At 40.3% G+C, this 15,022-nt stretch overlaps 1 protein-coding gene across 5 annotated transcripts in view; it reads right to left on the bottom strand.

Moving 5' to 3' along the window:
- The window catches only part of PTPN23 (protein tyrosine phosphatase non-receptor type 23), a 66,921-nt gene that overhangs the window by 30,347 nt on the left and 21,552 nt on the right, over nt 1-15,022 (bottom strand). For 3 of the 5 annotated variants that reach the window (XM_057706835.1, XM_057706838.1, XM_057706837.1), the window contains exon 2: nt 14,637-14,711. The exons of the other annotated variants lie outside the window; for them this stretch is intronic. In XM_057706835.1, coding sequence (XP_057562818.1) covers nt 14,637-14,711 — 75 coding nt within the window. The remainder of the gene's footprint in view (nt 1-14,636; nt 14,712-15,022) is intronic. 5 annotated transcript variants of the gene reach the window in all.

A 15,022-nucleotide genomic window follows, 5' to 3' on the forward strand; every position in this document is an offset into this window, starting at 1 on the left:
ACATGAAAAGATGCTCAACATCACTCATCATCAGAGAAATGCAAGTCAAAGCCACAATGAGGTATCACCTCACACCAATCAGAATGGCCATCATCACAAAGTCTGGAAACCACAAATGTTGGAGAGGGTGTGGAGAAAAGGGAACTCTCCTGCACTGTTGGTGGGACTGTAAGTTGGTACAGCCACTATGGAAAACAATTTGGAGGTTCCTTAAAAAACTACAAATAGAACTACCATATGATCCAGTCATCCCACTCCTGGGCATATACCCAAAGAAAACCATAATCCCAAAAGAAACTTGTACCATAATGTTTATTGCAGCACTCTTTACAATAGCCAGGACATGGAAGCAACCTAAATGCCCATCAACAAATGAATGGATACAGAAGATGTGGCATATATATACAATGGAATATTACTCAGCTATAAAAAGGGATGAGATGGAGCTATATGTAATGAGGTGGATAGAACTACAATCTGTCATACAGAGTGAAGTAAGTCAGAAAGAGAAGGACAAATATTGTATGCTAACTCACATATACGGAATCTAAAAATGGTACTGATGAACTTAGTGACAAGAACAAGGAAGCAGATACAGAGAATGGACTGGAGAACTCGAGGTATGGGAGGGGGCGGGGGGTGAAGGGGAAACTGAGAAGAAGCGAGAGAGTAGCACAGACATATATATACTACCAACTATAAAATAGTCAGTGGGAAGTTGTTGTATAACAAAGGGAGTCCAACTCGAGGATGGAAGATGCCTTAGAGGACTGGGGCAGGGAGGGTGGGGGGGACTCGAGGGGGGGGGGGGCGTCAAGGAAGGGAGGGAATATGGGGATATGTGTATAAAAACAGTTGATTGAACCTGGTGTACCCCCAAAAAAATAAAAAAAAAAAAAATAAAAAAAAAAAAAAAAAGATTTAAGTAAAAACCAGAACCATGTGAGTACTAAAGGGAGAACATCAGTGACTGTTTACACCTTACTTGGGTAACACAGGTTTTCTAAGTGCATACCAAAGGCAGGTATTCGAAATTAAAAATTAAAATTAACTACCCTTTCCACCTATCAGACTACTAGAACTGAAAAGTAACAGCAGGGGCAGGCACTGGCCCTGCTGGGGGTGTAAATCATGGGTCCCCAACCCCCAGGCCGCAGACCAGCACCAATCTGCAGCCTGCTAGGAATTGGGCCGCACAGCAGGAGGTGAGCAGCAGGCAAGCAAGTGAAGCTTCATCTGCTGCTCCTGTCACTCGCATTACCGCCTGAACACCATCTCCCACCCCACCCCCATCCGCGGAAAAACTGTCTGCCATGAAACCGGTCCCTGGTGCCAAAAAGGTTGGGGACCGCTGGTGTACACAGAAACAAGTGCATGCTGTTCACCACTAATCCCTATAGAAACAATGCTATCAATGCCCAAGGGTACACAGATGTGGGTTTATATTTACAATGGTGACAGGCCAAAATTACCTAATGAGCTCTGAGAGGAGACTGATTACATTATAGCACAATATAGTGATCACAGGTTATTAGAAATACTACTATTGGTGAGGCACCCAGTCTGGGCTGGGGAAGGTGAGAGGTGCTCTTGCCAACCATGGTGGTCTTACCCCACCCCCTCACACACCCTCTCTCTTATACACACACACACATGCACACACACACGCACACCACAACTGCCATAGGTTTTCCCAGCTTGCAGCCACCCAAAGGAGAGGAGAAAGAGAAAAGGAGCAGAGGGAAGCTGGGAGCAGATAGAAGGGAAAAGGAAGAGCTCAGGGTTGACACTTTTGGAGCTTGGGATGGGGAGGAGAAAAGGAGTGTGCCTCCTCAATCTTCCCCTCCCCACCCCTCTTTGCTTTTCTCTCCCCTTCATTGTATAGCATTTTCAAGAAACAGTAGCAGAAGGGGACAGATATCTCTAGTCTAGAAAGATTTGGAAGGGTAGCTGGGGTTCCCACCAGCCACTACGTGGCAGCTGGAGCTGGAGTGTGTGTTTCTGCATGTAAGAGTACGAATGAGGGTCTCTCTTTCTGTCTCTCCCTGTGTCTTCTCTCTCTCCCTCACACTCCCCAGTCAGCTACATCTGTCAGTTTTCCCATGTCAGTTTCTTTCCTTGCTCTTCTTGTGTGGCAGGCTGTGTGAAGAGGGTGTGTACATTTGAAGGGGTCTAGTTTGGGCAACAGAGCCGAGAGAAGTGAGCAAGGACAAGGCAGGGGTGCGGGTAGAGCAAAGAGTTTTGGGTGCTGATGAAGGTAAAAGGTGAACAGAGCCTGCCAGCCACAGAGAAGTTTGGGAATGACAGAAGTGAAGGGAGAAACCAAGGCAGTAGCTGGCACTTGCGCTTCTTGCCACACTCCCTCCCCATTCCCTGTGCTCATCCACCCACCAGGCCAGGCAGCCTCGAGGCCCTGACTGCACTGTCCCAAAAGGCTGCTGTTGGCAGGCTGCAGGAGAACCAGTAAGGCAGCCACACCAAGCTCCCTGGCTCTCAGACACCAGATGATGCAGATCCGAAAAAAACACTTGAACTGGGAAATTTATACAAGGGTGAGTCAAAAATTATCTGCACTCCAGTTATATTAAAACTTCTGTTGGCCACACTGTCTTATTAGTGCTTTCCGTGCAAGGCTACTGTCTCCCTAGTTACTGCTGTGCAGGTGTGAACATGTTACATCAGTTCATTTGTAACTACAATGCAAGCAAAAATGGATGCCCCACTTGTGATTTGCACAAAAGAAGGGCAGTGTGTAGTGATCTGTTTTTTGTGGTCTGAGGGCGTACCTGGTGCCATTATTTATTGATGACTGTGTGCAATATGGAGAAAGTGTTTTGTCGCAAAGAAGTATGTATGAATGGACAGAGAAGTTCAAGGAAGGTCGCGCAAGTGTTAGCCATCAAGAAGGAGCCAGACACCCACCCATGTCCACGGATGATGACAACATTGAGCGTACATGTGAAATGATTCTGTCGAATAGATGAGTGACAGTGGATTATGTGGCAAATCATTTGCAAATCAGCCATGGCTCAAAGGTTCAACAATCAACAGTGCTTGTTACAGTGAGATGTTTATTGAAGAGCTAAAGCCTAAATTTTGGATTAAATGCAGAGGACTGCTATCCAAGGGCACTGGGATCTTGCATGACAATGTATGTCCACACACTTCTGCCCACACTGTTGACATTCTGCAAAAACTTCATCTTGAGGTGTTAAAGCATCCTCCCTATAATCCTGATCTTGCTCCATCGGACTTTCACCTGTTTGGTCGCCTGAAAGCAGCCTTACCACGATGAAGATTCACTTCTGATGAAGAAATGAAGACAGGCTCACAGCTCAGCCTAAACCATTTTTTAATGAGGGAATACAAAAGCTCATTGACAGATGGACAAAGTGTACTGAAAAGCAAGGAGAGAGGACTTCCCTTGTGGCACAGTAGTTAAGAATCCATCTGCCAATGCAGGGGACATGGGTTCGATCCCTGAGCCGGGAAGATCCCACATGCTGAGAAGCAACTAAGCCTGTGCGCCACAATTACTGAGCCCACATGCCACAACTACTGAAGTCCGTGTGCCTAAAGCCCGTGCTCTGCAACAAAAGAAGCCACCACGATGAGAAGCCTGTGCACTGCAACGAAGAGCAGCCCCCGCTCTCCGTAACTAGAAAAAGCCTGCACGCAGTAACAAAGACCCAACACAGCCAATACATACATACATACATAAATTTATATATTCCACAATATATATAAAGTGATGAAAGGGAAAAATCTACATCCAAGAATACTCCATCCAGCAAGGCTCTCATTCATATTCCACAGAGAAATCAAATGCTTAACAGACAAGCAAAAGCTAAGAGAATTCAGCACCACCAGACCAGCTTTGCAACAAACGCTAAAGGAACTTCTCTAGGCATAAGAAAGAAAAGGCCACAACTAGCAACACAAAAATTATTAATAGAAAAGCTCACAGTAAAGGCAAACATACAGTAAAGATAGTAAATCATCCACACACAAATATGATATCAAAACAGTAATCATAAGAGAAGGAGAGTACAATGCAGGATATTAGAAATGCACTTAAAACTAAAAGACCAGCAACTTAAAGCAATCTTGCTTATATATAGACTGCTATATCAAAACCTCATGGTAGGGACTTCCCTGGCGGCACACTGGTTAAGGATCCACCTGCCAATGTAAGGAACATGGGTTCCATCTCTGGTCTGGGAAGATCCCACATGCTGTGGAGCAACTAAGCCCGTGTGCCACAACTACTGAAGCCCATGTGCCTAGAGCACATGCTCCGCAACAAGAGAAGCCACTGCAATGAGAAGCCCATGCACCACAATGAAGAGCAGCCCCGACTCACCGCAACTAGAAAAAGCCCACATGCAGCAACAAAGACCCAACGCAGCCAAAAAATAAATTTATTAAATTAAAAAACAAAACAAAACAAAACAAAACAAACCCTCATGGTAACTGCAAACTCAAAATCTACAATACATACACACACACACACAAAAGGAATCCAAATAAAACACTGAAGTTAATCATCAAATTACAAGAGAACAAGACAAGGGGAGAAAAAAGACCCACAAAAACAAATTCAAAATGATTAACAAAATGGCAATGAGAACATATATATCGATAATTACCTCAAACATAAATGGATTAAATACTCCAACCAAAAGACACAGACTGGCTGAATGGATACAAAAACAAGACCCATTTATATACTGTTTACAAAAGACCCACTTCAGATCTAGGGACACATACAGACTGAAAGTGATGGGATGGAAAAAGGTATTCCATGCAAATGAAAATCAAAAGAAAGTAGCAATACAGTACCTTCAAGTTGCAAACTTTCAAAGATATGAATGTGCATTTGCACGTCCAATCATGTATGTTAGTTCACGTGTCTGACGTACATTGTCATGTGCAGGCATCCTCTACAAACGGCTGTGCTTTTGCATACTTTACAGTACTGTAGAGAGTACAGTAGTACAGTATCTTTATTTCAAGCCCAGGATGCCTGGAAGCAAGTGTAAAAGCAGCGGTGATGTAGCTGGTACAGTACTACTCTGACATCACTGGAACATTTTTTTCAAGAGTATAGATAGAATTGAATCCATCAAGGAACCAGAACCTGAACCATCAAAGTCAGGCATGAGTGAAATTGCAACTTGCCCTCTGTCTCCTATTGCTGACAATCCTTCAGCTCTACCATCTCCCACCTCCTCTCCCTCTCCAGTCAGTAACTCTTCTTGCCTGTTCACACAATGCCGGCCCCTGTATGCAGCTGTTGTACTGTACTACTGTACTTTTCAAGGTACTGTACTTTAAGATTGAAAACGTTTTCTTTACTTTTTGTTATATGTTATTTGTGTAAAAAGTATTATGAACCTATTACAGTACAGTATTATATAACCAACTCTGTTAGTTGGGTACCTAGGCTAACTTTGTTGGACTTACAAACAAAACTGGACTTATAAACGCAGTCTTGGAATGGAATTCATTCATATGTAGAGAACTTACTGTACTCATATCAGATAAAATAGACTTTAAAATAAAGACTGTTACAAGAGACAAATAAGGACACTACGTAATGATCAAGGGATCAATCCAATAAAAAGATATAACAATTGTAAATACATATGCAGCCAAAATAGGAACACACCAATATATAAAGCAAAAACTAACTGCCATAAAAGGAGAAACTGACAGTAACACAGTAATAGTGGGGGATTTTAATATCCCACTTTCATCAAAGGACAGATCATCCAGACAGAAAGTCAATAAGGAAACACAGGCCTTTAAAGGACACATTAGACCAGATGAACTTAATCGATATTTACAGAGCATTCCATCCAAAAGCAGCAGCATACACATTCTTTTCAAATGCACACAGAATATTCTCCAGGACTGACCACATGCTGGGCCACAAAGCAAGCCTTGGTAAATTTAAGAAAGCTGAAGTCGTATCAAGCATCTTCTCTGGCCACAAGACTGAGATTAGAAATCAACTTCGAAGAAATAACTATAAGGAACACAAGCACGTGTAGGCCAAACAATATGGTACTAAACCACCAATGGATCACTAAAGAAACCAAAGAGGAAATCAAAAAATACTTAGAGACAAATAAAAACAAAACCACAACGATCCAAAACCACTGGAACGCAGCAAAAGCACTTCTAAAAGGGAAGTTTATAGCAATACAATCTTACCTCAGGAAACAAGAAAAACCTCAAATAAACACCCTATCCTTACACCTAAAGCAACTAGAGAAAGAAGAACAAACAAAACCAAAAGTTAGTAGCAGGAATGAAATCATAAAGATCGCAGTAGAAATAAATGAAATTGAGATAAACAAAACAGAAAAGATCAACAAAACTAAAAGCTGGTTCTTTGAACAGATAAACAAAATTGATAAACCTTTAGCCAGAATCATCAAGAAAAGATGGGAGAGGGCTCAAATCAATAAAATTGGAAATGAAAAAGGAGAAGTTACGACTGCCACCACAGAAATGCAAAGGATCACAAGAGACTACCACAATCAACTATATACCAATAACATGGAAACATAGACGAAACGGACAAATTCTTAGAAAGGTACAATCTCCCAAGACTGAACCAGGAAGAAACAGAAAATACGAACAGATGAATCACAAGCACTGAAATTGAAACTGTGATTTAAAAACTCCCCACAAACATAAGTCCAGGACTGCATAACTTCACACGTGAATTCTATCAAATATTTAGAGAAGAGTTAACACCTATCCTTCTGAAACTATTCCAAAAGATTGCAGAGGAAGGAACACTACCAAAACCAAAGAAAACACAAAAAAAGAAAATTACAGGCCAATATAACTGATGAACATAGATGCCAAAATCCTCAACAAAATACTAGCAAACTGAATTCAACAGTACATCAAAAGGATCATACACCATGATCAATTGGGATTTACCCCAGAGATGCAAGGATTTTTCAATATCCGCAAATCACTATGACACACCACACTGACAAGTTGAAAAATAAAACCATATGATCACCTCAACAGATGCAGAAAAAGCTTTTGACAAAATTCAACACCAATTTATAATAAAAACTCTCCAGAAAGCGTACATACAGGGAACACACCTCAACATAAATAAAGGCCATATATGATAAATCTATACCTAACATCATACTCTATGGTGAAAAGCTGAAAACATTTCCTCTAAGATTAGGAACAAGACATGGAAGTCCACTCTTGCCACTTTTATTCAATATAGCTTTGGAAGTCCTGGTCATGGCAATCAGAAAAGAAAAAGAAAAGGAATCCAAATTGGAAAAGAGGAAGTAAAACTGTTGCTGTTTGTAGATGGCATGATACTATACATAGAAAATTGTAACGATGCCATGAGAAAACTACTAGAGTCATCAATGAATTTGGTAAAGTTGCAAGATACAAAATTAATACACAGGACTTCCCTGGTGGTGCAGGGGTTGAGAATCCACCTGCCAATGCAGAGGACACAAGTTCAATCCCTAGTCTGGGAAGATCCCACATGCTGTGGAGCAACCAAGCCCATGTGCCACAACTACTGAGCCTGTGCACCACAACTACTGAGCCCACGCACCACAACTACTGAAGGCTGTGTGGCTAACAACAAAAGATGAGAAAGATTAATTAAGGAAACAATCCCACCTACTGTAGCAACAGAAAGAAAAAAAATACTGAGGAATAGAACTTCCCTGGTGGCGCTAGTGGTTGGGAATCCACCTGCCAATGCAGGGGACATGGGTTCGATCCCCAGTCCGGGAAGAGCCCACATGCCATGGAGCAACTAAGCCTGTGCACCACAACCACTGAGCCTGTGCTCTAGAGCCCACAAGCCACAACTACTGAGCCCTGTGCCACAACTACTGAAGCCTGCGCACCTAGAGCCCGTGCTCTGCAACAAGAGAAGCCACTGCAATGAGAAGCCCATGCACCACAACGAAGAGTAGCCCCTGCTCTTCACAACTAGAGAAAGCCTGTGCGCAGCAACAACACCCAATACAGCCAATAAATAAATAAATAAATATTAAAAATTAAAAAAAAAATAGCGAGGAATAAACCTACCTAAGGAGGCAAAAGACCTGTACTCAGTAGACAATAAGATTCTGATGAAAGAAATCAAAGATGACACAAAGAGATATACCATGTTCTTGGACAGGAAGAACTGATATGAAAATGACTACACTACCCAAAGCAAGCTACAGATTCAATGCAATCCCTGTCAAATTACCAATGGCATTTCTCACAGAATTAGATAAAAAATGTTACAATTTGTATGGAAACACAAAAGACCACAAAAAGCCGAAGCAATCTTGAGAAAGAAAAATGGAACTGGAGGAATAAGACTCCCTGACTTCAGAATACAAAGTTACAGTCATCAAAACAGTATGGTACTGACACAAAAACAGAAATATAGATCAATGGAACAGGATAGAAAGCTCAGCAATAAACCCACGCACCTATGGTCACCTAATCTATGACAAAGGAGGCAAGAATATATAATGGAGAAAAGACAGTCTCTTCAATAAATGGTGCTGGGAAAACTGAACATCTACATGCAAAAGAATGAAATTAGAACACACCCTAACACCACATGCAAAAATAAGTTCAAAATGAATTAAAGACCTAAATGTAAGGCTGGACTCTATAAAACTCTTAGAGGAAAATATAGTCAGAACACTCTAACATAAATCGCAGCAAAATCTTTTCTGATTCACCTTGTAGAGTAATGAAAATAAAAACAAAAATAAACATATGGGATCTAATTAAACTTAAAAGCTTCTGCACAGATAAGGAAACTATAAACAAAGCAAAGAGACAACCCTCAGAATGGGAGAAAATATTTGCAAAAGAAGCAACCAACAACGGATTAATTTCCAAAACATACAAACAGCTCATGGAGCTTAATATCAAGAAAACAATCAAAAAGTGGGCAAAACATCTACATAGACATTTCTCTAAAGAAGACATACAGATGGCCAAAAAAAGCACATGAAAAGATGCTCAACATCACTAATGAGCAGAGAAACACAAATCTAAAGGACAATGAGGTATCACTTCACACCAATCAGAATGGCTATCATCAAGAAAATCTACAAACAATAAATGCTGGAGAGGGTATGGAGAAAAGGGAACCCTCTTGCACTGTTGGTGGGAATGCAAGTTGATACAGCCACTGTGGAGAACAGCATGGAGGTTCCTTAAAAAACTAAAAATAAAGCTACCATATGATCCAGCAATCTCACTCCTGGGCATACAGCTGGAGAGAACCATGGTTTCAAAGGATGTATGCACTATTCAAAATAACCAAGACACGGAAGCAACCAAAATGTCCATTGACAGATGAATGGCTGAAGATGTGACACACACACACACACACACACACACACACACACACACACAATGGAATATTACTCAGCTATATAAAATTATGCCATTTACAGCAACATGGATGGACGTAGAGATGATCATACCAAGTGAAGTAAGTCTGACAGGGAAAGACAAATACCACACCATAGGTGGAACAGAAAAACTGACACAAATTGAACTAATTTATAAAACAGAAACAGATTCACAGACTTAGAAAACAAACTTATGGTTACCAAAGGGGAGAGGTTGGGGAGGAGGAATAAATTAGGAGGTTGGGATTAACCTGTGCACACCAATATATATAAAATAGATAATCAACAAAGGCCTACTGCATAGCACAGGGAACTCTACTCAACACTCTGTAATAACCTACATGGGAAAAGAATCTGAAAAAGAATAGATATATGTATGTGTATTACTGAATCAGGTTGCTGTACACCCAAAACAAACACAACATATAGTAAATCAACTATATAAAATAAGAGTTAAAAAAAAAAAAGAAAAAAGAAAAAAAGAAATTCCTATTCTATTTCCCTCAGGCCTTGGTGACACTGGCTGGTGTCAAATCTCTAAAGCCTGAGTAGGCTTGGGTCCCAGGGCTGGACTGTCGTGGGGCTGAGGGAGCTGGGGAGGATGTGCCAGCAAATGAGCCCCACCCAGGACCTGTAGTGCCTGGTCCCCTCTGAACGAAACCACAATCTCCAGATGCAGGCAGGCCCTCCTACAGCTAAACCAACTTTAGTGCACTCAAAAGATGTTGGACCCTCTGGGCTGAAAGAGCTTTGAAAATTCACCTGGTCTCTTGAGTCTCCTGGTGGTGGGGTTCCCACCTCCAGCCTCTTTCCTTAGAGCTACCCCACCTATGTACAACAGCACCCTCAGCATAGTGGTTTGGCAGAGGTTGGGACTTGTCTTGGGGGTGGTAAGGGGGAAGAAGTAATGGAACACAAGCCCGAAAGGTTCAAAAGGATACATGCACCCCAAAGTTCATTGCAGTGCTGTTTATAATAGCCAAGAAATGGAGGCAACCTAAATGTCCATCACAACAGATGAATGGATAAAAAAGATGTGGTACATATACACAACAGAATATTACTCAGCCATTAAAAAGAATGAAATAATGCCATTTGCAGCAACATGGATGGACCACAAGGTTATCATAGTAAGTGAAGTAAGTCAGACAGAGAAAGACAAATATGATATGCTATCGGTTCTATGCAGAACCTAAAAAAAAAATTACAAATGAACTTATCTACAAAGCAGAAACAGACTCACAGACTTAGAAAACAAACTTATGGTTACCAAAGGGGAAAGGTAGGGGGTAGGGATAAATTGGGAGTTTGGAATTGACATATACATACTACTATATTTAAAATAGATAGGGACTTCCCTGTTGGCGCAGTGGTTAAGAATGGGCCTGCCAATGCAGGGCACATGGGTTCGATCCCTGGTCCAGGAAGATCAACATGCTGCAGAACACCTAAGCCTGTGCGCCACAATTACTGAGCCTGTGCTCTGGAGCCTGCGAGCCACAACTACTGAGCTCACTTGCCGCAACTACTGAAGCCCATGCACCTAGAGCCCGTGCTCCACAACAAGAGAAGCTACCGCAATGAGAAACCCGTGTACCACAATGAAGAACACTCACCACAACCAGAGAAAGCCCACAACTAGAGAAAGCCCACACGCAGCAACAAAGACTCAACGCAGACAATAAATAAATAATTCATTTTTAAAAAAAAACACAAACACATGGAGGCTAAACAATATGCTATTAAGTAACCAAGAGGTTATGAAGAAATCAAAGAGGAAATCAAAAAATACCTAGAGACAAATGACAACGAAAACAGGACAATCCAAAACCTATGGGATGCAGCAAAAAGAGTTCTAAGAGGGAAGTTTATAACAATACAATCCTACCTCAAGAAACAAGAAAAATCCTAAACAAACAATCTAACCTTATACCTAAAGAAACTAGAGAAAGAACAAACAAAATCCAAAGTTAGTAGAAGGAAAGAAATCACAAAAATCAGAGCAGAAATAAATGAAATAGAAACAAAGAAAACAATAGCAAAGATCAATAAAACTAAAAGCTGGTTCTTTGAGAAGATAAATAAAATTGATAACCCTTTAGCCAGATTCATTAAAAAAAGAGGGCGAGAACTCAAATCAATAAAATTAGAAATGAAACAGAAGTTACAACAGACACTGCAGAAATAAAAAGCATCATAAGAGACTACTACAAACAACTATATGCCAATAAAATGAACAACCTGGAAGAAATGGATAAATTCTTAGAAAGGTATAACCTTCCAAGACTGAATCAGGAATAAATAGAAAATATGAATAGACCAATCACAAGTAATGAAATTGAAACTGTGATTAAAAATCTTCCAACAAAAGTCTAGGACCAGATGGCTTCACAGGTGAATTCTATCAAACATTTAGAGAAGAGCTAACACCCATCCTTCTCAAACTCTTCCTAAAAATTGAAGAGGAAGGAACACTCCCAAACTCATTCTACAAGGCCACCATCACTCTGATACCAAAACCAGACAAAAATACTACAAAAAAAAAAAAAAAATTACAGACCAATATCACTGATGAATTTAGATGCAAAAATCCTCAGCAAAATACTAGCAAACAGAATTCAACAACACATTAAAAGGACCATACACCATGATCAAGTGGGGTTTATCCCAGGGATGCAAGTATTCTTCAATATACACAAATCAATCAATGTGATACACCATAGAATGAAAACCACATGATCATCTCAATAGACACAGAAAAAGCTTTTGACAAAATTCAACACCCATTTATGATAAAAACTCTCCAGAAAGTGGGCATGGAGGGAACCTACCTCAACATAATAAAGGCCATATACGACAAACCCACAGCAAACGTCATTCTCAATGGTGAAAAACTGACAGCATTCCCTCTAAGATCAGGAACAAGACAAGAACGTTCACTCTTGTCACTACTATTTAATATAGTTTTGGAAGTCCCTGCCACAGCAATCAGAGAAGAAAAGGAAATAAAAAGAATCCAAATTGGGAAAGAAGTAAAACTGTCACTGTTTGCACATGACATGATATTATACATAGAAAATCCTAAAGATGTCACCAGAAAACTACAAGAGCTAATCAATCAATTTGGTAAAGTTGCAGGATACAAAATTAACACACAGAAATCTCTTGCATTCCTATACACTAATAATGAAAGATCAGAGAGAGAAATTAAGGAAACAATCCCATTCACCATTGCAACAACAACAACAAAAATACCTAGGAATAAACCTACCTAAGGAGGTAAAAGACCTGTACTCAGAAAACTATAAGACACTAATGAAAGAAATCAAAGATGACACAGAGGGAGAGATAGACCATGTTCTTGGATTGAAAGAATCAACATTGTGAAAATGATTGTACTACCCAAAGCAATTTACAGATTCAATGCGATCTCTATAAAATTACCATGGCATTTTTCACAGAACTAGAACAAGAAATTTTATGATTTGTATGGAAACACAAAAGACCCCGAAAAGCCAAAGCAATCTTGAGAAGGAAAGACAGAGTTGGTGGAATCAGGCTTCCTGACTTCAAACTATACTACAAGGCTACAGTGATCAAGACAGTGTGGTACTGGCACAAAAACAGAAATACAGATCAATGGAACAGGACAGAAAGCCCAGAGATACACCCACGCACCTACGGTCAACTAATCTATGACAAAGGAGGCAAGGATATACAATGGAGAAAAGACAGTCTCTTCAATAAGTGGTGCTGGGAAAACTGGACAGCTACATGTAAAAGAATGAAATTAGAACACTCCCTAACACCATACACAAAAAATAAACTCAAAATGGATTTAAGACCTAAATGTTAAGGCCAGACGCTATAAAACTAGAGGAAAACATAGGAAGAACACTCTTTGACATAAAAAACAGCAAGATCTTTTTTGACCCACCTCTTAGAGTAATGCAAATAAAACCAAAAATAAACAAATGGTACCTAATGAAACTTAAAAGCTTTTGCACAGCAAAGGAAACTATGAACAAGATGAAAAGACAACCCACAGAATGGGAGAAAATATCTGCAAATGAATCAACAAAGGATTAATCTCCAAAATATATAAATAGTTCATGCAGCTCAATATCAAAAAACAAACAATCCAATCAAAAAATGGGCAGAAGACCTAAATAGACATTTCTCCAACTCCAAAGAAGACACAGAGATAGCCAAGAGGCACATGAAAAGCTGCTCAATGTCACTAATTCTTAGAGAAATGCAAATCAAAACGACAATGAGGTATCACCTCACACTGGTTAGAGTGGGCATCATCAGAAAATCTACAAACAATAAATGCTGGAGAGGGTGTGGAGAAGAGGGAACGCTCTTGTACTGTTGGTGGGAATGTAACTGATACAGCTGCTATGGAGAACAGTATGGAGGTTCCTTGAAAAACTAAAAACAGAATTACCATATGACACAGCAATCCCACTACTGGGCATATACCCAGAGAAAACTGTAACTCAAAAAGACACATGCACTCCATTGTTCATTGCAGCACTATTTACAATAGGCAGGTCATGGAAGCAACCTAAATGTCCATCAACAGATGAATGGATAAAGAAGATGTGGTACATGCATACAATGGAATATTACTCAGCTGTAAAAAGGAACAAAATTGGGACATTTGCAGAGACATGGATGGACCTAGAGACTGTCATATAGACTGAAGTAAGTCAGAGAAAAACAAATATCGTATACTGATGCACATATGTGGAATCTAGAAAAATGGTACAGATCAACAGGTTTGCAAGGCAGAAATACAGACACCAATGTTGAGAACAAACATGGACAAGTAGGGAAAATGGGGGCGGGGGGGCATTGGTGTGGGATCAATTGGGAGATTGGGATTGCCATATATACATTAGTAATAAGAAAAATAATATCAAATTGTATACTTTAAATATATGGTTTTTTATATCAATTATATCTCAATAAAATCCTTTAACTATATACATATATACACAAAAATTTGTGAAAAGAGTTTTTTGTTTTTTTTATTTTATTTTAGCATTTCCAAATTTTTCTATCATTAATTCTGCTACTGTATAAAAGAGGAAAAAATACTGAATTAAAATAAGAACACAGTTCTAGGTGGTTTCTTTACCTCCCTATCAAACCAATTCTGCTCACGCCTGCATAAAAACACTATCCTCCTACCTGTCTGAGCACCTCCAACTTCTTCAGTTCCTCATTGTAGGCTTCTGGGTTCTCCCCATAATTCTTCAGGACAAACTATGGAGAGAGAGAGAAGACTGTAAACCAGGGATACAGCATACTCCCCTGCTTCTGCTCCTGGCCCCTGAGTCCTCACCAATCACTGGTCAGGGCTCAGGATGGAGTCCAGATCCACAACCACAAGCTCATCTCCTGGGCCACTGGGACCTCGACCTCAATAATGCTGCAGCACCCAGGTGCTGACCGCGGGAACCTTCTCCTTTGAACAAAATGGAAAACAAGACTGGACAACCTGACTGGAACACCTTGGCTAGCTCTCATCATGCTGCAGCCCTCTCTACAAAGCCCAGGACTCTGCCAGCTCAGGA

The sequence above is a fragment of the Hippopotamus amphibius genome, chromosome 13 (assembly GCF_030028045.1).
Source record: "Hippopotamus amphibius kiboko isolate mHipAmp2 chromosome 13, mHipAmp2.hap2, whole genome shotgun sequence".
Lineage (NCBI taxonomy): Eukaryota > Metazoa > Chordata > Mammalia > Artiodactyla > Hippopotamidae > Hippopotamus > Hippopotamus amphibius.